General features: G+C 39.5%; 2 protein-coding genes across 3 annotated transcripts; both read left to right on the top strand.

Moving 5' to 3' along the window:
* The first annotated feature begins 153 nt into the window (after positions 1-153).
* On the top strand, positions 154-9402 carry hoxb9a (homeobox B9a). The gene is made up of 2 exons (XM_028023064.1): positions 154-872; positions 6347-9402. The coding sequence occupies exons 1-2, from the start codon at positions 278-280 to the stop codon at positions 6580-6582; spliced, it is 831 nt and encodes a 276-aa protein (XP_027878865.1). The 5' UTR covers positions 154-277; the 3' UTR covers positions 6583-9402.
* A 10758-nt stretch (positions 9403-20160) lies between these two features.
* Positions 20161-25764, top strand: LOC114148112 (homeobox protein Hox-B8a). Of its 2 annotated transcripts, none has more exons than XM_028023065.1 (2): positions 20161-22208; positions 25123-25764. In XM_028023065.1, the coding sequence occupies exons 1-2, from the start codon at positions 21776-21778 to the stop codon at positions 25515-25517; spliced, it is 828 nt and encodes a 275-aa protein (XP_027878866.1). In that variant the 5' UTR covers positions 20161-21775; the 3' UTR covers positions 25518-25764. The 2 variants fall into 2 exon arrangements, with proteins under 2 accessions (XP_027878866.1, XP_027878867.1); XM_028023066.1 differs by having other exon boundaries at positions 20163-22208; positions 25126-25764.
* The last annotated feature ends 225 nt before the right edge of the window (positions 25765-25989 follow it).

Here is a 25989-nt window from a genome sequence, read left to right on the forward strand (position 1 = left end):
ACATTTACGATGGGTAGGCTGTAGCACTTTGTTTCCCTATACTGAGCAAGTTGGTGATGGGGGAGGGGGAAGGGCCGAGAGAGAGAGAGAGAGGGAGAGAGAGAGAGAAGAGAGAGAGAGAGAGAGAAGAGAGAGAGAGAGAGGGAGAGAGAGAGAGAGCTCTGAAAGTAATCTGCAGAAGGGAGTGGGAAATAAGAGAGTGGCAAAATTATCTTAATGTCTCTGCTTTTGTTCTGCATGAAGTAAACTTGCCGCGTATTCTAGATAATGTCCAAGAATGTCCATTTCTGGGACTTTGAGCAACTATTACGTGGACTCCATCATAAGTCATGATAGCGACGAACTCTCAGGCGCGCCTCGCTTCTCCAGCGTCCAGTTTCCCGTTTCCACCTCCGCTGTGACCGATGGAGCCGCGCACTCCGAGCACGCTCACTCCGAGCCATATCCATCCTGCAGCTTCCAGCCCAAAGGTCCGGTCTTTTCATCACCCTGGGGCCCCTTCAGCCCGCACCACGGAACTAGTGGTCTCCCTGCAGTCTACCATCCCTACATCCCGGGCCAGCATGTCGCCGCAGGCGCCGCAGACACAAGATACATCCGCTCATGGCTGGACTGCGCTCCGCGAGACTCCGAGTCTTTCCCGGGCCAGAGCCAAACGGGGCAGGTCAAACTGGAACCCCAGCTTAGCCATCAAGGCGGGGAGCTTCCCATCAAAATCAGCGGACAACACGAGACTACCACATACATTCTAGAATCGATTTCCACGGCGGGACGCGAGCTGAACCTCCATTCGACTTCCATTCAGGGATCAGGATTTGAAGAAAGTAAGGATGTCTGTGAAGGGAGTAAAGACAAGGACAGCGCGGATCAAAGTAAGTAATGAAAGCAGGAAATGATGCGAGGGAGACAGTAAATACTTTAATGCCGCCATAAAACAAGAACAAAGGGCCGGAAAGTGTTCCCACCCTCCACCCTCATATATATATATATATATATATATATATATATATATATATATATATATATATATATATATATGTGAGTATTTATATAATTGCATTTAGTTTTAATGCGTTCAATCTTAGATGTATTTATTAACATTTAAAATCCATCTAAGTCAATGAAAACCTAAGTATATTTGCGTAACAATTGATTCCTCTTTCAAAAATACTAAAACACGTTTTGCATTCATTTTATCACCGTTTTCCCTCAAAAGAAGAGCAGACTGATCTTCTACCATCATCAGAGTGTACAGGGAGCGTTAAGGTTAGACAGCAGGCAGCATTTAAAGTATTGCGAACACCGACAGACTGCTGGGAATAAAGATAGAGTGAGTTCTTATAAAAATACTCACAATTATATATAATTGTGAGTATTTGTCCGTGTTACAGCCATTCTGTTTTGCTCCATCTACTAACAGAGCTACAGTAAAGCGGTCTCTTACTCACTGCGCCTCCCAGAGACAAACAAGCCAAAAGAGAAAACAGAAACAGAAACAGATATTAATACCCAGCCAGCAAAAAATACAAGCCAAGCACAGACACTTTGTTCGACTGATTTTAACATTACTGGGATCCAGAATTTTGTGGCGCTTTTAAAGTAGGAATGTTTGTTTGTTTGTTTGTTTTTATGCTAAGATTTGTTCTCCAGTCAGAATCTGTTTTAGCTTTTACATTTCGTTGACTCGGTTTACAACCAGTTTGACCGAGCACCTTCATATCGTCATTTTTAAGATTCTTGTCTGATGTCAGATTTTTTTTTTTCAGATGTGACACTGTTTAGTTTTCTTAATGTTTAAGAACGGATCCTGGAACCGGGCAGAATAGCTGTATTTGTCCCGATAATACACCGAAGTCAATTGGAAAATAGTTAGGGTGATGATTGTGATTATTTTTCTCCGTAAATTTTGACTAAAGCTAAAGGAAGATAATAATTAGCTTGAGTTGAATTAAGCGACTCTTAATTTAGTACAGTTCTCTGCTGGCTGGCCTGTATAGTTCGTGTCTGCGTTTTCACAAACACTATGGAGACACCATCCTGTAATTATCGTCGAATATTGATGTTATTACAGTTAAAAATCCTTTCCAATATTTCATCATTTATTTTAAGTGTATTCTTTGGACATGTACATCTCGGTCTTGTTCTCTCCATCCGGGCAGAACATGCTGCGCTTTCGACTAGAACGGAACTCTGTCTCAACAGAGGCTTTTTCAGAAGCAGACATAAAAACTGAGCACAATTTATCAAAGCACTCCTAACGCACGTAGACACACACACACGCACACACACACACACACACACACCCACACACACACACACACACACACACCTACAACCAAATGCAGCCACTATTACAGCACGTTAACGAGCGATACATCAAAGCAGTGAGCCCGTTCAGGGCTGGATGGAGCCCAGCAGGCTCCAGGATGAATTATTAGACTTTAGCCCCGATCCAGACCGAACTGCTGATTGGGAAGGTTTATCTGTCTACACTGGTAAAAGAGGAAACTATCTGTCTGCTATTTTAAAGCGTAAGCGGTTTTTTCCTTTCTTTTATTAAATCTTGTGTTCTGCAGTAGATTTGTTTTTCAGTAAGCACCGAGAACCTCATTGTAAAGATACAGAAGTCATCAGTCTTATTTATTTCAGTTGAAATAAAAAAGAACTTATTAATGTGTAGACGATTTCATTAGAATTTATTACAGTAAATAAAACAATAAACTTTAAAAATGTAACCAGAATGATACGAATATCAGGACATCGCTATTATTGTGGAGCTCTTGCTGTTCTGGCATTAAAAGCTGATGTAATCGGTCTGACAAAACAAGTACTGAGACATTGACAGAGAATGCTGAATACATCGTAGTGACTTGTTGGGATCATGGTTGGTAGTTGCTTTGTTCATGTTGAACATTTAGGAAAAGATTACAATCTACTTTCTGATAATGTCGCAGAAAAGTACAGAAGGCTGACTGAAATAGATGTCTGATGTCTGACGTGCTGAGAAAACAATAACATCACATTGTTGCAATAAGAACGATTTCTAAATAGTAATGAATATAAAAAATATAACAGACATATAATATTTAATTTAATTCAGTCCAACATTGTGTAAGCTTATGTGGTCAAAATCAATGGGCTAACAAAAATTCAAAGTTTTAAATGATCATGTTACATAGAAAAACCAAAGATAATTAAAAAACCTAAAATAAGAATAAATAATGGATTTTATTTATGTCAAGTATTTTGAAAGTTGTAGATATGCAAAGTCTTTATGTCAGGATATTGACTCAACTTAGGCTCAACAGCAACACCGCAAAAGTTCCTGCTTCTAAAATATTTGGTTTCAGCAGAGGAAAGATTCCAGGGTCACAATCTTTAATTTGAAGACAAGAGTCTAAAGAACACAGCTTGACAGATACAGTAAACCTTTAACTTGGACTCTTTGAATGCATGTCTTATTCACTTTCCAGTAAGTAAAAAGGGTGAAATATTATATGCATAATATATGTTGACAACAGCATGGTTGTCACAAAATGTTAAATAAAGTCTCTTTCCAGCTACAGAATTTTCTTTGCGTTATGGGAGCTGGGCAGCCACCCAGAATAAACTACCAAATCACAGTTCAGTCCTTGTGCTGCTGCTGGGTAAACTCACACAGTTATTACCCCAAAGTGAATTATGTTAACGCTGGATGAACAACCCCATTAATTGGCATGTTACTGTTGGTGAAGGGGAGAGATGGGACACAGGGACAGGAAAATAAAATACGACTTCGAGATGTAACACTGTGCCTTCGGGATAAAAGAGGGGTCAATTTCTGGAACTATTAAAAGAAAATTGCAAAAGCAGAAGAAATTGGCCCGAGCTGTTGACATTATTTTTTTTGTTTCCATATAAATATCAATGAGGCCACACATCACATGGTTACCTAGTCAGTGGTAGGTAACTATTACACAACAGCATTATTCATCATAGTACATGAGTGTCCATCTTCTCTTCTTGTGGACAAACCACACATTACCTGGCTGATGCATGGGTTGAATGGCATAGATACAACTCAAACACATAGACACACATTCTTACACTCACAAGCACACCTTTCACTCTCCTCCACCCCCATTTGTCATCTTTGGTGACAACCATGGTCGTGGCCTTGCTCCAATAGTAATGAATGAGTCTCAAGGTGATAATACACCCAAGGCATGCAAAGGACCCACTTTACAGTTTGCTAGAAGTACTGCACAACCCCCACCCAATCTCCACCAATACACATATACATACTGTACTTGTCTCTTTTGCAAAAATTATATTTTGCTCTGAAATGTAATCGATCTTTTGCTCGCTGGCCACGTTGGACACTCTGAACATGCTGGAGAAAATGGATTCCAGAGGGTATTGAGGACATGTTCAATGATAGAAGCTGTTGGTTACAGGAAGAATAGAGAATAGGGCACCTATCATTCAGATCCAAATGGGTCTGATGCTACAGCACTAGGTTGGTCTATTAGTCCTTTTTCAACGCTGCATTATATAGATCAAGTTCCACTGTGTATCTAATTTTAACATTTAAAATATAAAACATGGCTCTCCTCCCTATTTGGCACATTAGCTTATTAAAATTAAAACATTGCTTAAGATGAAATGCACATGAATAAAATCATCTATTATTATTATTATTATTATTATTAGTAGTAGTAATAGTAGTAGTAGTAGTAGCAGTATTAGTAGTAGTAGTAATAATAGTAATAGTAATAGTAATAGTAGTAGTAGTAGTAGTAGCAGCAGCAGTAGTAGTAGTGTTAGTAGTAGTAGTAGTAGCAGCAGCAGCAGTAGTAGTAGCAGCAGTACTAGTACTACAGTAGTAGTTGTAGTAGTAGTAGCAGCAGCAGTAGCAGTAGTAGTAGCAGCAGTACTAGTACTACAGTAGTAGTAGTAGTAGTAGCAGCAGCAGTAGTAGTAGCAGCAGCAGTAGCAGTAGCAGCAGCAGTAGCAGTAGTAGTAGTAGTAGCAGTAGTAGTAGTAGTAGCAGTAGTAGTAGTAGTAGCAGCAGTACTAGTAGCTACTACAGCCAATATGTGAAAAACAAGTCTTAACTAATTGCATTGATCTGAAAGCAATACAAACACCAAGGATGAGGATTTCATAGTTTGTTGTGAAAAACAAGGCTGGCCACATTGTGAGGGAAAATAATGTTGAGAAAGAAACTAAGTGTTGGTTTTCTCCCCTTTCAAAAATAAGAATATTCAATTCAAAGGCCCTAATTATATACCACACAATGTGATTTAGTATTTCACATCCATGTTACCACAAAGCAACACATGATCTACATTCACTTTTGTTTTTTTATGTCTCGGCGCTTTAGAGGTTCCAAGAAGACGCAAGAGAACTAAATTACATAATATGCATTTTTATTTTATTGTATAGCATCTATGAGAATCCTTTGAAGGTTGTCAAAGATGCTATACTTTTTTGAGGGTTGAAAAGCGCTATATAAGTCTCACGTTGTTTCATTTAATTTAAAAGGCAAATGTAACCTTTATTTTCTCATAACTAAAATAATAGAAATAAAGCTATTTTTTTCTGATAGTTAGGATTTAACTGCTGTTTTTAGCTGTTTCTGTTAGGTTTTATCAACACAAACATGTGAAAAATGTACCATTTAATAAAAATCAAACATTAACATCATAGATATTTTTCTGCTTCCTAAAGGAACGATCAGAGGTAATGCAATGACTTCCGTAACATGATCTTCATAGTCCCAGAAGAGAAAGAATGATAATGAAAGCTTTACAGAGCTGTAATTCATCTTCCTTGTGTGTGTGCATGTGTGTGTGTGTGTGTGTGTGTGCCTCTGTGTGTGCCTCTGTGTGTTTGTGGGGGGGTGTTTTTGTGTGCTTGTAATCATCAAGGGAAATAATCTTCTTGATTCTGAAATATTTTTAGTCATAACATCTATTTATTTGTTGAACCACAATCTTTTCCTTTTACTCTGTGACATTTTTATGTGTTGAATATCAGAATTGTGTGTTTTGAATGCTGAAGCAAACACCTGACTTCCATCAAGAGCATTAAAAAACTCTTGATGGGAGAGTTTTTTATGGTCATGACTATAGTTCTGTAATTGGTTAGCTTCCCAGCTCATTTTTTCGGCTTCAGCTATTGCTTGCAATGATGAAATCATGATTGATGAAGCCAGACTGTAATTTCTCACTTATCCAACATGTTAACACTTTGGTTTTGTGTTTCTCTGACACTAGATGTAGCAGACATACCCCTTCCTCCCCCACTGCCTTTTCACATACATTGTCACATTCCTTTGTTTCTTCTCACTGTGTTCCTACAGATGACCCATCAGCCAACTGGCTTCATGCACGCTCCTCCAGGAAGAAGAGGTGTCCATATACTAAATACCAGACCCTAGAGCTTGAAAAAGAATTTTTGTTCAACATGTATCTCACAAGAGACCGGAGGCATGAGGTGGCCCGCGCACTGAACCTGACAGAGAGGCAGGTTAAGATTTGGTTCCAGAACCGGAGAATGAAAATGAAGAAACAGAGCAAAGACCAGACCAAGGAGTAGTGGGACTAAAGAGTACATTACAAATGATCACTCACCACTTTCTCTTTTTATCCCTCTCTCTCTCACTCTCTGTCTCTCTTACACCTCCCCGCCCCACACGCCCACCCCCGCCCACATACTGTATACAGATTCATTGCCTACCATATAGTTAATCCATCATGAAGCACCTTTTTTGTATAACCAGAATACAATGGACTTTCTGAACAGACATGTACACCAACCTTCATTTCCATCAGTCGGGAGGCCAGTAACACTCTTCAAATGATAAACCAGGAGGCTTTGACACAGTATTCAAAATATGCAAGAAAAAGTCAGATTCATACAGACCTTATAATGAAATCAGTGAACTGAGTTTGAATCTATTTCTTAAATACATGAACACATAGCTATAGTTAAGGGATATGGGAAGTCCATTGGCTTGGACCAGAGTTTATAGAACCACCAACACCTGAAAGAAGGTCAGTGTTCACTTCCTGTAATCCATCCACCCTCAGAAAGCGACTTCATCCCTAAAAAGTGTTGGACAAACTATAGTAGAAGTAAAGTTTTAAAATATTCAGATGTTTTGTAAGAAGGCTGGAACTTTGAAATCGTTTAAGCTTATGTTAATGAATGAGGTTGATCGTACACACAAGCAGCAGTTCATTATGGGCATTTTCTACTTTCAATTAACTGGATTCCATACAGAATGCAGGCATCACTAGTCTCGTGGTAAAAACACATAAGTACTTGACACCATAAGTACATATGAAAGGGAAAGAAGCTGGTAAACATTTTAATAACTAAGTAAAACACAGAAGTAGATTGATAAGAGAAAAACAGAAACTTTCTTTCTTTCAAACCGTGCTATTCCTTATTTTTGATACATGATGCTAACAGAAGCACATAGAAGTGGAGACACTGTATCCAAAAATGAAAGACCACCCACAGACCTTTATTTCTGAGATGTATTGCTAACGTATGAATAATAATGGCCTTCTAAAGTTGTACAATTGTTTTAAATTTTGTTTAATTTAAACTGTACAAACCCACAAATTCAAGCAAAGACTATTCAATTATTTTTCAAACAAAAGATATTGTCTTTGTGAAAACACTTATCCTGAACTGACCTGTCCAAGGAGTGACCTACTTCTTGGCCTGTAACCGCGGGAGACGGGCACCAGCTTTGGAAAACCAGTTTCTCACCAGTTTCTGACATTCCTAAAACAAGGACATTTATAGATTTGGTATCTTTCTAAACAACAAGAGCTGCACATGCCCTCAAACAACAAGAGGTATACACAGATCATCAGTCGGCAAAAGGAAAATAACAACGTATTTCCATAGTCCAGATTTTATTCACTGTGCTGTCAAGTTGCATTTTAGAAGAAATTCTCTCTATTTTTCTACATACAAAATATTTAGTGTCTGCTATGCAAGGTTTTTGTTATTTCAGGAAGTTTACTGCAAAAAGGGCTTTCAACTTCTGTAAGTAAGGACTGCTTGAATGATTCACCGATGCTTAACTCCTGAACATGTTTTTATAACTACCGTGATACTTAGGATTGATTTCCTGTTTGTTTCTGCTGCTGTTTTAACATGATAGTTCTGACCATTATCATTTGAGGATATCTTCTAAACATTTATTATGTTTCAATCAAAAACTGGTGGTGGCTCTGTTGGCCAACCTTTTTGTCTCTGTGTTGTGTGAAATGTGGACATGAAATATGGGATCTTGTTTGTATTTGGGAAGGTCTTGTGTGAGTGGAGTGTTAGTCATTGTGTGAGTGCAGATGCTGGTAAGAGCAGATAAGTGTGAGTGAGTTTATGAGCGTGTGTGTTTGTGGTGGGGGGTACCCTGTAAGATATACCCATGCTTATCTTACAGAGTGGTGAGTTGAGTGTCAGCAAGTGAATGTAGGTGAGTGTGTGTGTGAGCGCAGGTGTACACGGGGCTGGGGCATGAAAGGGTGAGTTTGGGTGTGTGTGAGTGTGGAGGAGTGTAACCTGGTCAACTAGAACGGTCCTATCCAGACAAGAGCTACAAATTTTAAAATAAGCAGCATCACACCCTCCATTTATGAGAGAAAATGTTTACATGGTTTGTGCATGCCTCCAGTCATTTTGAACAGGTTCTTTTGTTGTGTGGTAAATCTATCTAAGGCATTGCTTGCTGGAAATATTGCTAGAAAAATAATTAAAATGTCTTAACATGAAACATTTCTAATTTATTGTACACAAAGCAAGTAACCTTGTGTTTCATGATGAAATAAGTCAAATATGTTGAATATTTTTTTTTTTGAAACACATTATCTTGCTGTACTATGGATTATTTTTTTGTTGTCCATGTTGTGCTGTCTGAATTATATAGTTTGATGTCAGTCTGATGAGTTTTTTGTGTCTTTTATTGTGAATTTATTTGATAGTGATCAGTAATGAGTTAGACTGTTTGTGTTTTGGAAAAGAGGAGAGGAAAAGATATGATAAAGATAAAGTAATGCTAACAGAATTAATTTAAACACTCATTTTTTTACTGTGGTTTCTTAACTTCTAAAGTCTTTGTGTTGGATACTGTCTTAGCTTTTGCTCTCCTGACAAAATGAGTATGTTGAGATTTGCTGTGGGCTAATCTGGCCAGTGATCTTGAAATTAATCCATATAATCTAAGCCATGTGGTCACAGTAAGAATCTTTCTTAATGAGCACACAAACTCCTATTTTAGTTTTCTTTTCTTCTTGTATGTTTACCTCCCCTCTTCTCTCTGCATTGTATTTCATGCTTTGTGCACTGGCGCTGCTCATCATAGATTCATATTAAATTTAAGACCCTATGCCAGTCTGACTGTTTTGGTTTCTGCTTCCTTTTGTAATTTTTTTATTTTATTTAAATTTTTTTACAGAGAAAGAGAATAACAGCAATTAATTTGTTTAAATTAAAACGTTCTTTTCAGTGTGAAACTTGGATGAGACAGGAATGGGAACTTCTCTTATTTTTTCACCTTTTGAAAAAACTCAAACGATGGATACAGAACAGAATGAGACATTGAGAAAGACTCGGATGAGTAAAGCATGTGGTTCAAATATGTCTCTTCAGCCGGGTCTCTGCTGCTTTACACTAGAGCTTAAAGGGCGTCAGTCTGGCTGCAACACCAAAAGAAATCATAATTCCCTCTACACACACACACACACACACACACACACCCACACACACACACACACACACACAAATAGATGACAAATGCATTCACTGGGGGCCTCATCATGCATCCATTAGGAGTTTGCAATGCCATTGTGGTTCCTGTTTGTCTTTATACAGAACGACGCTGATCCACAGTATGATTAGCATTTCCAGGCTGTTATTACTTCTCTTTACATATATGTTTCCAGTTGTTTTATCGGTGTAGTTAAGAAGGTTTTTGCATTTGCAGTTTTTGTATTGTTTAAGCATAATTTAGAAAACATCGGCTAGTTCTTCATCACACTTCAAACAATTACCACAACACTTCAGAATGTTTTCAATTTGCAACAATTCAGTGAGAATTTACAGTTTGTGATAAAAACCCTATTTTGTTGTCAAAACATTCTGTACATCCATCATGTGGTCTCATTGTTTGACTCAGTAAGACATGTCTTTGCTTATCTTACAGATGTTTTTTATTATTATTATTGCTTAAGCACAATTTTGAAAACACAGCACCCAGTTTTTTCAACAATATACAGAACAAATATTAGCAATAACAAAAACTTCTTTTACTATTTAAATGATCTCTAAAGTGACAGCATAGCAAACAGAAACTACTCAAAAGTGCTTTGAATATCATAATCAGTTGTAGTTGTTGCTAAAGATGTTCTGGTTAAATGTCACTTTTCTGAGTTCAAGCAGTAACTGTGGGTGCTGGCAGGATGTAAACTCAAACCTGCAGTTTTGGTTATTTTTTCTGCTTGTCTTGCCCAAACAGTTTAAAAGTTTAGCACTTACAAATTAGCAGGTTACATAAACAATAGTGTCTGCAAAGTGTATGTAAATTCCCTTGGAGATAATATACGTAAACACTCTGTTTACCACAGTGGTCAATGGACAGGGTACACCTTGGATGAGTCGCCAATCCATCACAGGGCAACACTGAGACAAACAATACAGTCAACCCTAGGAGTAATTCAGAATGACCTAATAGCTGAAACAGTTAGGATGTAGATAAGAGGCCAGAGTACCTGGAGAAAACACCTGCAGGAATTGAAATAACTTGAAAGTTCCATGAAGAAAGACTTTTAAGATCTGAACTCATTCACTGGAATCTTCTTGCTGAAAGGCAAACGTGTTAACAACTGCACCACATTGAAGCTCTCGGACATTTTCAGCAAATCAACATGTGGTGCCTCTCATGTTTAATATAAATGCATAAAAAAGCACAATTTTGCATTGATGTGTATGAACAGTTAATCTCATTTGGTTGTATTAAATATGATTACTGGATTTACTGAGGACATGCAGTGGTGCTACCCAAAACTGAAAAATATAGTTCTTCAATTTTATTTGTAATTTTTACTCTGACATTTCTCCTATCTTAGAAAAGATGGGAGGTGTTTTAATAACCACATACACACAGAAATTCTTAATTTGAAAACTTACATGACTGTATTGCACTGCCACTAAGGCTATGGCTTAAACTTTACCCATATTGTAGCTTTACCAGTTGCTGCTTGGACGTATGGAAGAAGGACAGGAGTTACAGACAACCAGTTAGGTGAGAAACTGAGCCAAAGAAGAAATTCTCCTGTGTTGTAATGTCAGAAATGTTGGAAGAAGGCATATTATTAATATGTTAGCCAACCAGATATTTAAGTTTACCTGGTATTTTTAACTCTTAAACGGTACTGGCTACATAAATCCATCAAGTCTTGATAAAAGTCCAAAAGCATTTACCATTTATTTAAGTTAGACTTAGACTTAGACTTAGACTGACTTTATTGTCATTTTGCGTGCACAGGGTGTATACAGAACGAAATTTCGTTGCATACGGCTCAGGACAATGTTTTGAGGTTCCAATGTTGTGAGGTTACTCCAGAATAAAATAAAATACAGTATAAAATATGAATATAAATATGAATATAAAATATAAAGTGCAGGACTGACAGTAAAATGGAAGTTACTTAGCTCTGTACATGTGCCAGGTATGAAGTGGAGACCAGTTTTTGAGTGCAGTCCAGTTAAGAGTTCAGCAGTCTGATGGCAAGTGGGAAAAAGCTGTTTCGGAACTTGGTGGACCTGCACCGGATGCTGCAGAACCTCTTTCCAGAGGGCAGCAGGGAGAACAGTCCATGGTGGGGGTGTGAGGGGTCACTGACGATGTTTCGGCCTCAGGACACGCAGCGCTGGGATGAAATGTCCTGAATGGAGGGAAGGGGGGCCCCGATGATCCTCTCTGCTGTCCGCACCACTCTCCTCACGTTCTTCCAGTCGGAGGCGCTGCAGCTTCCACACCACACAGAGAGGCAGCTGGTCAGAATGCTCTCTATGGTGCTTCTGTAGAACGTCTTGAGGATGGGCGGGGGCAGGTGTGCTCTTCTCATCCTCCGCAGGAAATACAAACGTTTCTGTGCCCTCTGGACCAGAGACGTGGTGTTCACAGTCCAGGTGAGGTCGTTTGTGATGTGCACCCCCAGGAATTTGGTGCTGCTGACCACCTCCACAGCCGAGCTGTTGATGAGCAGTGGAGCGTGGCTGGGCCGGTTCTTCCTGAAGTCGACGATCATCTCCTTCGCCTTGTCAACGTTCAGGATCAGGCTGTTGTCTCTGCACCAGTCCACCAACTGCTCCACCTCCTCTCTAGGTCGTTGTCGTCTCTGATGAGGCCCACCACCGTTGTGTCGTCCGCGAACTTCACGATGTGGTTGGTGGCGAACCTGGGGACGCAGTCGTGTGTCATCAGAGTGAACAGCAAAGGGCTCAGGATGCAGCCCTGTTTGACAAAACGTTAAACTTCAGCACCTTATTTATGTGTTCTGTCTGGTCTTATGAATCGATCTGCTTTGTCAGTAATTCTACTCTGCTCTTGGTAAGTTGGGTTTGGTCATATGTATAAATATATGTAGGCCAGTGTTTTCTCAAAACGTCACCAGCATATCTGAACGCTTCTTTCTGTGTTGCTGATAATTTGCAGCATCAATACAATAAGCTGTTTTTAGATTGGTTAAATATTTGGATGCAGTTTTCTCAGCATTTTTCTGAAATATCTGTAATTATTTTAACATACAGAATTATCACGGGCAAACACCTATGTTTGATCAACTTTACTTTAGATTACAAGTTCCATGACTGCAGTCTACAATATGAAATATGATATAGCACTCTAAAGTAGCTAGCTGGGTTAGAGATTCATGAAATTTACAAGCCCTGTTCCCCAGCTGTAAACCTTCCTCCAGCCTCCATCCAAGGCCTGCTCTCCCATGGAGAGACAAAAGCTGCATGCCTTCTCCCCCAACTCTCTCTGTGTGTGAGGGGGTGTTTATTGGTTTATGATGGTCTTTTGGAGTTGCAGCCAACAGACACCCTCTTCATTTAGGCTTCAGTGTACAACTAAAGAGACACATATTTTAAACACATGCTGGCTCATCCAAGTCTCCTTCTTACTTCCCTTTCATTATAGGTCAAAGAAAGTTCACATAGTTTATAGATCTATGTTTGCATTTGTCCTCAAAATGTCCTTTTCAAACCAAATTCAGTCTAAAAAAGGAAACAAATAATAAACCTTTTGTAACTAACGTGGACCAATGTAACATATGAGACAATGAGATATAATTGCCCAATGTTAAATTACGAATTAACTGTCACTAATCTTTTTTTTACAATGAAAGGATAAATTAAGGAGGACCTATCTGAAAACATAATGTATGCTAAAATATGTCAAGATGGTACAGGTTAGTTTAGTGCAAACAGATTTTAGAACAGATGAGAAAAGAAATAATCGACATCTTGATAAAAACCTTTCCAAATCTTTTGGGACCAGCGGCAGAGCCATTATCTGGAAAAAAAAGGAAACTTTTCTTGCTAAACCCAGCAAAGTTATTTCAAGAGTTCCCTATCACTAAAAAGACAAAAAAAATGCTCACATACATCTAAAGTATGTCACTTGCAGCAGTAGAGATCAGACTTCATGGTTTGATAATTAGAACTAGATCAGAAAGAACACAAGCCGGTTTAACACTAACCAGAATTTTTTTAATGAGAATTTTGGGAAAATATTCTGGTTACTGACCAGAGAAAATTTGCCATTTTTAAAAAGTGTTAATTCTATATGGCATAAAATTAACAGAGCATCTGACACAATAAATATTATACTAAAAGCTAAACCTGGTAATGGCAATCTGATGGATTGAACTTGCTTTGTTACTTCCAGATTTGGCAACCTGACACAACTGAATGCAATTGATAGAACCAGAAATTCTAGGCTCTGGCATAAAACCCTGAATGACAATATACTGTTCAAGAATTTAAGCCCAACCCCACTTTGGTTGTGAGCAGATTTATACTAAAAATTTTACATCTGAATTCCTGAGGGGGAGGGGGGGGGTTCAGATTATGGAGGGGGTTATGGAGTGGCTTAGTCAAAGTCCAGATTTAAATCTGATTGAGATGCCATGACATAACAGAAGCAGTTTCTGCCAAGAAGATTGAACCTAGATTCCTCACCATTGATGTAAAAGACACATCGTCAGTTAACAAAAATCCTTGATAGGAGGATGAAAAGGTTGGCACAATCAGTTACTGGGCAACTAATTAAACACAAAGCGCCAGGTTGGTTTGGATGGCTGATTGGAAAACTGCTTTTATTCCTGCTCAGGTTCTTTTATTCTGATGTAACAAAGAAACAAATCTATCTATCTATCTATCTATCTATCTATCTATCTATCTATCTATCTATCTATCTATCTATCTATCTATCTATCTATCTATCTATCTATCTATCTATCTATCTGGACAAGTGAAGCTAAGTATTATTAAATAATCTGCACAGTCACAAAAAGTAGTCTGACTGAATGCAGCCCTAGCCTGGTACTTTTATGAGTCTGTCTCATATGTTCTCTAATCCCCTTCAATGAGTTTAGTTCTGCTGGAGATTTTCTGTCCAAAGAAATTGATGCTCAAGTCTAGAGTCACCCAAATGCACCCGATTTCAAAGCCAGAAAAAAGTTTTCTTCCTAAGAATGTTCCAATTGCCAAAGGAATGGTCATAGTATTCCTGTGTTGAAATGGAAAGTATTGAATTTGACTGAATTAAATTCTCAAACTGAATTTTCTTCCTATAATTTACCAATGCATAAAATGTTTTCAATGGAATACCCTATTTAAGATAAAGGGTATTTGATTTTTGTGGTCCAATAATAATAATAAAAACTAATGTTCTTGTTTAATGTAAGAAATTGTTCATCTGTATAATATTTTTCTTTGTATATTTGATATCACTATTTAGAAATAAAAGAAAGAAAAACAGAGTAATGGTAGCATATGGAGACATTCTAAGAAATATGCATTTATTGTTATTTTCTAAATATGGTGAAATGAACCCTGAATAATGTGTCAATGTAATGTTGTAAAATGGTGCATGGGTAATTCAAAAGGATCAAGAATAGCTCTATTGATTTAAAGATGATAATAAGGTGTTATGTATTTAATAACAATTACAAAATCTTCTATCAAGTACAATATGAAAAGCAGTTCAATTATCTGTCCTGGTAGAGAGTTAGTCAGCACTCCGTGTTGAGTATGTAATGGGTTTTAGTAAAGTGTAACTCTTTGTGTTTCATGCTTTCATTAATGAGATCACGCCTTTGTTTTCAGAATGACTTTCAGGAAGAAATTGAATCTGTTTCACAATCAGCCTGTGAGACAGAAATCAGCGGCTGCCACATGCAGAACAAGTTGGGTTTTTTTTTTCTTCAGATATTCTTGATGTTTTATGAAAATCTCTCGACACCTTATAATTATGATCTGTCCTAAGTTTCAAATCAGTGATGGACTTTAACCAAGGAAAACAACATGGTGTTCACTGAAATGCCTTGAATTAAACTTCATCAAATTAAATACTTCACACCATGTAAACGAATTCAAGCTTGTTTTCCTAAAAAAAATACACCTGATTTCAAACGTGACTTTGAAGGAAATGTCAATGATCCAACTCATTAATCTGATGTTAGTTTGCTGTTGATGTAGTGATGTTACAGTCGTATTCGTCACCAAACACTCCTCACATGAACACCATCTGCGGATCTCTGCCTCCAGTCCCGTTCTTTTAAATCAATGTAACATGTCGTCATTAACCAAGGGGAAACTTTCTCTCCTGTGATTTAGAGTAAGTTAAATCAGCAATGGGGTTTCAACTGACAATGGGGTTTAAGTAAATGTGTAAAGATATTCTCTATAATTTCGTGCCAGACACAGCAACGAGATGTTTCTCAGTTCCACGTCCTTATATTTATTCTGTCTGCAAATGAATTTCCATTGTAACGTTTAGATCCACAGCCACGATATGTGCCTCTTCCCCGTGGATCTGAAGGAGTTCTCTATATGCATCAACTGAGTTGAAAGCAAAGGTTGTCCATGTTTTTTTCGTTTTTGTACATACTTAATCAAGTGTGCCCGGCTCCAACTGCAGTGGCTGCGCCGCACATGTTCAACCCGCGCAGAGGAATCCTGTTAAAGGCATGCGAAGCAGATATGATTCCAGCTTGTGTACAAGTTACTGCTGCTTCTGACCGGGTCGGAAGAGTCCGATTAATCAGACTGAAGGGAATAACCGAAGCACATATTTGTTGGGTCAAATTATTAGAAGCGTAGCTTTAATATGACAGCTGTCACAATAATAATAATAATAATAATAATAATAATAATAATAATAATAATAATAATAATATAACGTTGCATTTACATTTGGGGATGAATGTTTACCCAATGCAGCAGGTAACTTCGCAGCTTGCCTCATAACACAAAACATATTTCGTGAATTAATCACGGTAGTTGTGAACCATATTTGAAAATCTCACACTAACATGGAGCCAAATGCGAGACCAAATTATGTTTTGCTCTATATTTCCAATTGTTTATATTTTTAAACTTGGAGTCGTTGGTTTTAATAGATCTCTTGATGGTCAATTGCTGAAAATATGAATAATAAGAACATAAATAAATAATGCTGTGTTAGCAAAAAATAAAAAATACCATTTACGATCTGCTGCAGTGGAAATCCAGACTGATCTATAGGCGTCAAAGTAAAATATTCCTGCAAATAAAAGCCGGCGCCTTAATTAGGACGGCGATATTTGTTTCATTTCTTATATTTCAGTTGGATATGATTAAAAAATTGATAGGATTTTCCCCTTCGGGACACTTAAGGCTTGGCAGGTTTCCCTTCTCCTTCACCTCCTCTGCTTCTTTACGCGTCAGCTGTCGTGCACACTTCCTTTCACTATTCCACAATGAGAAGCAGAGTGACAGACGCAGGAAGTGCTGCCTCTGCCACGCGTCCCTCGGCCCACGGTTAAAAAACACGGAGGCTATGTTGTGCAGAGGGAAGCAGAATCCCGGTGCGGATGCTTTGGAGTAGAAGGCACTGCCGGGTGTCGTAAAAAACAGCAAAGAGGAAGAAGGAAAAGAAGGCAAGGGGAGAGAGGGAGAGAGGGGATTCCGCTCGCAGAGAGGCGCAATAAAAGAATATGACGGCAATAAAAGTTTATAGCGTATAAATTTCTGAAGGTTAAGAACTAAACGGCTGTAAAACAAACACGCCGTGAGGAATAAAGGAGCGAGACGAGAAAACCTCCGTAGATAAAAGAAACAGAAAAGTTTCTGAAGCCCCTTGTTCTCTCAAGCTCCCACCGGTTGACAGAGCGGCACAGGACAGAGTCAGTGACAAAATGAGAAGAATAAACATAATGCTGCCGGAATGGAAAACCCTGGACATTCAGGGAAGTAAGCCACAAATTTATGTGTGATGAGAGAGGAAAAAATGAGCCCTGCTGCAGCAGCGGGAGAGCAGGAGAAGCATCCTTCCTTCACTTCCTCCTCTTTTGGTGGTTTTAGTTGTCCACCAGGGTGCGAGGTGCTCTCTGCGTGTGTGTGTGCGCGCGTTTGTTTCTAATACCTTGTGGGGACCATTTTCCTGACATATACTACGTTGTGGGGACCCACTGCTCCTTGTTGGGACCGAAGCCTGGTCCCCACAAGGGGAAACGCTGTTTTTGGATCAGGGGTCAGATTTAGGACTAAGGTGTGAATTGAGTTTTGGTTAGGGTTAGGGTTAGGGTAAGAGTAATGTTTAGGCTGTAGAAAGGAATGGAAGTCAATGGAAAGTCCCCGCAAAGATAGCTGCGCAAACATGTGTGTGTGTGTGTGTGTGTGTGTGTGTGTGTGTGTGTGTGTGTGTGTGTGTGTGTGTGTGTGTTTTCTCCTCTCTCGACCGCCTTTTGTCTCCCTCTCTTGCATGCTAACAGCAGGCGCCATTAACTTCCACATCCAAACACATGATTTCTGCAGCCAAAGGAAGCGCTGCTCGTTCAGGCCGGGCCTGGTCCGGAGCTTCTTATCCGGCTTTTAATGGACAGTCTGACCGGGCTGCTCTCATTCACTGAATTTACTGACAAAAATAAATAGAGAATCCGGCTGTCAGTGCACCATCTTACCTAATATGCTGTGTTTATAATGCATGTGTGCGTGTGAGTGAGTGTGTTCTTGTATTTGTCGTTGTAGAGATTGTGTAGCTGGGTGTTTCCATTGGAGTTAAAGCAAAGGTACGTGCTGTATTCTCTTCAGAATTACTGCCTTTAATTTAAAATTTCTTCCCCCCCCCTCCTCCCCCCCCACACACACCGGCCCCAAACACACACATCTAGTATTGTTTTTCTGATATAACTGACATTCTGAGAGGCTGATTCCTGTTTTACACATATATTTTATAAAGATTTATAATTTAGTCTTTTGGGGTGATGTGAGATCTGTTTTTACTATTTCATCTACCTTATTTTTGTCATTTATTTACATTTGTAAATCTTATATTGTTAAAAGACAAATCTGCCGTCGTTATGTTTTTCTATCCTCTGCTTTTTAGATGACCAGCAGCAAATGTAGGGCTTCTGATGACATGGCATTAAACAATTAAATTTCACAACGTCTTCTGTTGGTCATAGAATTAAATGTAGGCCTATCACATCTTTTCTTTCTTACTTTAATTTAGCATTTTTATTTTTATACTGTCCGGTTGCCTGAGTCTGTCCCGGGTAGAAACCAGTTGATGTGAAACCAGTATTAGGACGTAGGAGCAGCACTGAGCCACATGGTGGTTTATCCTCTTTATGTCATTGCTACATTCGGCCGCTTGGTGGGGATCTTGCTCCACCGATAAAGTACTTCTTGATTTCAACGTTAACTTCCTCCCTGAGTTATGCTTGTAGGATCTCTCTTACAAACGGGAAGAACTCAACCTGAGTTTGTTTTCATTGCGATAAAGTTTATTTAATGTTACTCCAGCAGACGTTGTGAGCTCGTCAGCGTTTATATTATAATTTTTGCTTCTCAGCAACCGGAAGCAGTCCCATGTCGTTTCACCTGTGGAGAGTTTTAAAAAATTGGGGCCTCGGATAATAATCCACATGTAACCAGGAACTTCAGACTATATGGACCTTTCAGTTAGAAAATAAACCTACAAAGACTTAATGCACCTTTGCATATCCCTACTATATTCCTGATTTGGTCGTGAGCCTGTGGACTAGTTTGTAATTAAAAAAAAAAAAAAAAACAATTTGAAGAAGCTTTTTTATATTCAGTCAAATGCATCGAGATTTTTGTTTAGGCTTCACCCAGTGGAGAGATTAGCAACGTGAATAGCGAAATGTCGCTTTGTTGATTCAAATGCAGACGCGTAAATTGACTGACTTTCTAAAGTGTAGCTGTTTGTTGGGTATCGGGGAAAAAAACCCGGATATTCTGTGTTAATGGTCTTACGAAGATAAGGGAAATTGGTAAGTACAACAGTCAGGTAATCTCTGTATGAGGTAAAGTAACTATGTTGTGCATCAAGCCCCCATCTCATTATACAGACAACAGATCTTTCAAGCCAGCCCTTTATTGCACTAGTAAAACACGGCGCGGAGGAGTTCCAATAAGATCATATTCTCGGCAATAAATTGAAAACTTACTGCGAAAATTACTTCAGCTGATGAAATGCAACAAAGTCTGTATTTCACGCAGGTGCTGGGATCATTTGCGTTCTCGAGTCTAAGTGTTGTAAGAAGTAAATAATTGAAACATGGTGTAATGACATTTGCTTTTGATGAAACGAGCAAAACAACAAAACAAAACAAAAAACAGGTTGGAGATAAAATCGCATCTTGGAGCGAAATTCATATTCAAAGAGTGAAAAAAAAACACAGCCGCGATACAGAAACATTGTTTATGACGTCATAAAAGAGTATTAAAAATATCTTTATTAATAATAAAGTTATTTCACTTTGTGGGCTTGGCTGTGTGTGTGTGTGTGTGTGTGTGTGTGTGTGTGTGTGTGTGTGTGTGTGTGTGTGTGTGTGTGTGTGTGTGTGTGGGTGTGTGCGGAGGGGTTCAGGAGAAAGAGGGCAGTTTTTTTGTTTTGTTTTACATTTACATTTTCATAAGATATTCCGTCTCTATTTGTAGCTCTAATCATATTTAGAGCTGGGGGTGGAGGTGGAGGTGGATGAGCTGGTGCGAGAAGAAAACGCCACAAGGCGTTTACAGGCTCCGGGTGTCTAAAGGGCGCGTCTTAATCCCCTTCCCTCCCAATTTAGTTTCTCTATTGGAGCGAGGTAAACACAGTGTCACCCCGCTTTACACTATTTTATAGTTTGTTAAAGCGTTTACAGCCACTTTGTCCAAGACTATTATCCTCCCCGGCCCTTCTCACATGTTTATGGAGATCATATTTCTAAAAGTAGTTTCTCCGATCTTCAGAGAGACGCTTCGAAGCTCGTTTATTTTCTCACCAGTAGCAGCGGTCATGAAAAAGGAAAGCAAAGAAAGCTCCCACAGCTGACTCTAAAACGTCCATTACATTTATAGGCAAGATCTTGTAAAAGCTGCAACCAATTAGGAAGCGCGACTCTTTCCCTCTCTGCTCTGGCTCAGCTCCCCTCTGTCGGTAGGCCGTTCCGACATGTTCGGCCTCCCAGTAACATCGCGCTCCCGTTTCACATTCAGCGAGATACAGAAGAAAGAGCGACTGTATGTGACCAGTACATAAACCTCCACCTCTATCCACCCATTCACACTCAAAACTATTCTTCTCTGGGTTAGTTGGTGTGAAGTGTACACTTGATGATAGGCAGAGGGGGAGAATTCTCCTTTATTTTACCGTTCGCTCCCTGCTCGACGCCGGCAGTTCTTCTTCTGACTAATCGTCTTCATTAAGAGTCAAGTTCCTCCAATCTAATGATTCAAAAAGGCGCTGATTCGGCGAAGGACAGAAGAGTAAAAGGGTTCAATGTCAAGTTTGGGGCTTCTCTACATTTGCCTAAAAGATGGAGAATTGTTAATAGACGCAAATTAGAAATGACACACACACACGTCCACACACACACGCACACAGACGGATGCCATGGCTGAGGAAAGAACGTGCAGAAGAGGGAGCTAGAGAGAGAGAGAGAGAGAGAAACAGAGAGAGAGAGAAAAAATATGAAACAAGTCATTTGCAAAGGAGTAAATCACGGAAAGCTGGGTGAGAGCGCGACAGGCTCCCGGTTCCAGCGTTTCCACTGGAATTGTGATTGTGATGCGCAGGAGTCTTTCTTCTCTGCTGCTTCTTCTTGTCTTTGTTCTTCTTTTTCTCTTTCTCCGCCGGATATCCAATGGAACCGTGCTGATTGTTGTACTGTTGTTGCAGTTGCTTTGCCTTTTTCCTCGCTATCCCTGCTCTGGTTGCTTCTTGTCGCCGTTGCTCACACTGCAACCAGATTGTGTGTTGTGGCTGTGAGGGAAAGCTGAACAGCCCCGGCGGCGGACCCGATTCTCTTCCCCCCATCTTGGTCTGTGTGTGTATGTGTGTGTATGAGTGTGTTGTCGGCGTGTTACTGCCTCTCAGCACCGCACAGAAGCAGGGGGAAACAATAAAAAGAGAAAGAAAAACACACACCAGATAGTACACTTTGACTGTGCTGAGCCAAACGCACGTTTAAGAATATCCATTACACGAAAGATGAGTTCATATTTTGTAAACTCGCTCTTCTCGAAATATAAAAGTGGAGATTCGTTACGGCCAAACTACTATGAGTGTGGTTTCGCACAGGACCTGGCCGGCAGCCGGCCCACGGTGGTCTATGGACCGGGATCCGGCGCTACCTTCCAGCATACTCCGCAGATCCAGGACTTCTACCACCACAGCGCCTCCTCGCTCCCAAGCAACCCCTACCAGCAGAGTCCGTGCGCGGTCACATGTCACGGCGAGCCGGGGAACTTTTATGGATATGACGCACTGCAACGACAGACGATTTTTGGAACCCAAGACGCCGACTTGGTCCAGTACAGCGACTGTAAGCTCGGGGGCGCGACCGGACTGGGCAACGAGGACGCGGAGGGAACCGAGCAGAGCCCTTCGCCGACACAACTGTTTCCCTGGATGAGGCCACAAGGTGAGAAAACGGCAGTTCCGCTACAATGGCCATGTCTTCATATTTATGGCTTTCTTTTTACTTTAATCAAATAAATAAGCAGAAGAGTTTATTTCCTGAAGCTGGGATTTAATATTCCAGGGCAAATGGAGTTAGACAGCATATAAATACATCTGTGTCAAAAGAAAAGGTAAAAATTTTCACGTGCAATTCACTTTGGCTACACAAACACTAAGACTAGACATAAGCTCTAAATCAGATAGAAAATAAGAGAATAGATACACAAGATTGTAGAGCGGCAGTGCCGCTCTACAATCCCCGCGTTACCCTGACTTAGCGACGGTGCGATGGACACCAGATTATATATATATATATATATATATATATATATATATATATATATATCTTTGTTTTGGGGGTTTTGGGGTGACCGCCAAAAGGGGAATGAGAAAAGGAAGCATTGAATAGTTTCATCTACAGGAGTCTGTTTTGTTTGAACCCATATTTCTTAGGCTTCGCCGCATGTGTGTGTGTTTGTGTGTGTATGTGTGAGAGTGTAAGATTGTCCGGTACTTTGTTATTCGTGCCTTGGCTGGGGTTTGAAGCGTGTCCTCCAGGCGCGAAAAGTCTTTCTAGTTTTTCTACTTGCTTTCTTGTCTTCATCATCTGTGAGGATCAAAAGTTACATTTTCTGCTTGTCCTGGATTCTCACTCATTTATTTTGCATTTGGACTTTCTATTTTGGCCTCCCGTCATAGTGGGTGGTGCTTCTTTACCTCTAAGTCTCATAAATGATATATTTTTGCTCTGATGCAAATTGTCTTTCTTTGCTTCTCTGGTTGTGACGTCTTCCTCCATGTCTGAGCCATAATTACGAAATATTAATATTAATCTAATGATTGTAGGGATCGTAGGTATTAAATGTGTGCCGTCTTACAGAGTTTCTGATTTTCATGATAATAAAAAGTCACATCAATATTCTACAGAACAACAGTTTTATTTCTGGCATGGTGTCGGGGGGTATAACGTTTGTCACATAACAATCAGTAACAATTCACTTGTGTGGAACATATGGCAGGATGAATTGAAACTCCACAGATTCACTGCATTTCTGTCTTTGCCAAACGGTGCGCATTCCACGATCGATGTTATAAAATTGCATTGGGCCTCTTCTACACCTCCATCCGCCTCCATTGGAAGGAAATGTGTCCGAGCACGCCCAAAGCCCGGGCTTTATTTGGCTTACAACTAGGGAGATAGTCGTTTGGCCCCAAATTATATTTATATTATCGCGTGCTTGTGTGGGTTTGTTTTTAAGTGGTACAAGGTTCGTAACTTCGTAAATAAAGTTGGTTGAGTTATTCATTTTAGCTCTAACTCATCAGGCCGTTTTCATTATCAAAATATTTAACCACAGATTAAATGTTTGTAAACTTTGAGAGAAAGTTTCGACGCATTTTAATGTGACAAAAGAAACGATTTGTAAGAGAAGCCTGATGTTTGATATGTGGATACATTTTCCCATTACTGCTCATCTCAAAGAAGCATTCATACCTGTCGGTGTTAGAAACGCATATGGTTTTCCATTCCCTTTATTTTGTGGTTGTAAAAAGCTTTTCCTTTTCTTTTGTACCCATTGAAACCGAGCAGCGCCGTTAGAGCAAAAACACAACATTTACATCACATACAAGTCCGCGCACGTTGACAAAGGCATCTTTATTTAAACTCGTGGCTTTTCTGCGAAAAGCAGTTCTGTTATTCCAGATGGAGACACTGTAGAAACGTTCCGAAACATTTAAGATTCTTAAGATTCAAAGGAGGAGTCGATTAATTGCGGGTGTACTATAAACCTTATTTTGCTATTTAACTGCAAGCTTGATATGATCACTTAGACTAAATGGAGTCTAATTTATAGAACGCTGTTTCTAGATTCAAAGTCAGAGTTCCGTTTTGAAACGTTGTTACGTTGTTACGTTTTGTCTGCACAGGTTCATAGAAATACTCCATGGAACTCCACTGATATTAAACTTTAAAGATTCGCAAAGATAAATGCAATCCTTACTGTCCTCAAACATTTGAATGTTGCCATTTTATATGCGCCGTATTTGTCAAAATATGAACTAGTGACGGTTAAAAAGACTTTTTGTTACTTTAAAGCTTTTCTAGTAAAATATGTGCATTCTTTTAATATTCCATCGTTTTTTTTCTGTAAGATAGTGTCATAAATATATTATCTCAGTGTCAGCTTCACAAATGACTTGTCATATCTTCTAGTCTGTGGTGATGAAGGAAAATAAATGTTATATATTGTCTCTTAGCAGATAGTTATGCTCCTAGTGGTTTTGGAAAATGTAAAAACAAAGTTTTGATTTAATCTTTTATTCTTACAGCAATTTTAATTACACGTAGGTTGTTAAAAGATGCCCTAATTTTCATTTTCGTTTATTTTGGATGTCATTTTGTCTCCATGCCCAAGTGCGTGTTGTGTGTATGTGTGTGTGAGCGCATGCACCTGTTTTTAAACCCTTTTGACAGATAAGGCTGTCGGGATTGAGAATGTGTTGGAATCAGTCATTTATACAAGTGTGACGGATTGCTTCAGTGCATTAAAAGTGTTTTTATTTATTTCTTTCTTTACATGTTTTAAGACTTTCAGTTGGACTAAAGTCCACTGTCTCTAAGTGAAGCTGCACAACAAAACCATCACAAACTTGTCCAAAATGTTCTTTCTCCTCCTAGAACGTTGGAGACATATTCTATTGAGCACATATAACAGACCTGTCATAGCCGATATAAGAAAACGACGATTCCTTAAAAATGCTGTTTACTATATCAAATTAAAAAGTGAGACGAATGCAGGTTTCCTATTATTATTATTTTTTATTAATTCTTCTCTACATGTCTTCCTTCATCTTTCTCTCTCACCTTTCCCCAGTAGCTGCTGGCAGAAGAAGAGGTCGGCAGACCTACAGTCGCTACCAGACTCTGGAGCTGGAGAAAGAGTTCCTGTTCAACCCCTACCTAACCAGGAAACGCCGAATCGAGGTGTCGCACGCATTAGCGTTGACAGAGCGGCAGGTTAAGATCTGGTTCCAGAATCGCAGGATGAAGTGGAAAAAGGAGAACAACAAGGACAAGTTCCCCAGTAGCAAGAGTGAACAGGAGGCGGTGGAACGGGAGAGGAGGGAGAAGGAACTGCGAGAGGCCGGTGGTGGTAGCGGTGGAGGCAGTGGAGAAGGGGATGGAGGAACAGGCACGGGGTCGGGTACGGCGGGGTCTCAGGGCTCCGTCAGTGAGGACTGCTGTGAGAAAACACACAAACAAATGTAAAGAGAGAGGCAGAGAATTTTGAGGGATCGGGGGTGGTTAATCTAAATGGCCAACAAAGGTGATGGTTGAAGTTGGATCAGTGGACTATTTTAACTTTAACGAGGCCAATAAACTACCTGCGCTCTCCGTGATTCGTCAGATGAGGCTCCAGTATTGTAAGCGCGACGAGTTGGAAGGACTGAAGGTCTGATGACTGTCAAAACCACAGGAAAGAGCTATAAAGCAAAAAAAAAATAAAATAAAAAAAGCTATAAAGCTGTAAATCGACTTAATTGGATGGCACTTATCATTCGAACTTATCAAATATGTAACTCCCACCCCCAGCCCTCACGAACAAGGTAAAAGAAAGAAGATTAAAGGGTAGCTTCCTTTTTTTGTGGAACAAGTATCGTGAAACATTTCTATATTGTTAGAACTTTATCATTAACAGTTTCATCTTTGGCAGCTGTATAGTTTTTAAGTTAAATATGAT

The sequence above is a fragment of the Xiphophorus couchianus genome, chromosome 7 (genome assembly GCF_001444195.1).
Source record: "Xiphophorus couchianus chromosome 7, X_couchianus-1.0, whole genome shotgun sequence".
NCBI classification, from domain to species: domain Eukaryota; kingdom Metazoa; phylum Chordata; class Actinopteri; order Cyprinodontiformes; family Poeciliidae; genus Xiphophorus; species Xiphophorus couchianus.

Excerpts from the sequence above, each read along its gene's own strand:
- hoxb9a (XM_028023064.1), top strand. The coding sequence starts at position 278 with ATGTCCATTTCTGGGACTTTGAGCAACTATTACGTGGACTCCATCATA. Across the intron at positions 873-6,346 it reads CAAGGACAGCGCGGATCAAA|ATGACCCATCAGCCAACTGG; the intron begins GTAAGTAATGAA and ends GTGTTCCTACAG.
- LOC114148112 (XM_028023065.1), top strand. The coding sequence starts at position 21,776 with ATGAGTTCATATTTTGTAAACTCGCTCTTCTCGAAATATAAAAGTGGA. Across the intron at positions 22,209-25,122 it reads TCCCTGGATGAGGCCACAAG|TAGCTGCTGGCAGAAGAAGA; the intron begins GTGAGAAAACGG and ends ACCTTTCCCCAG.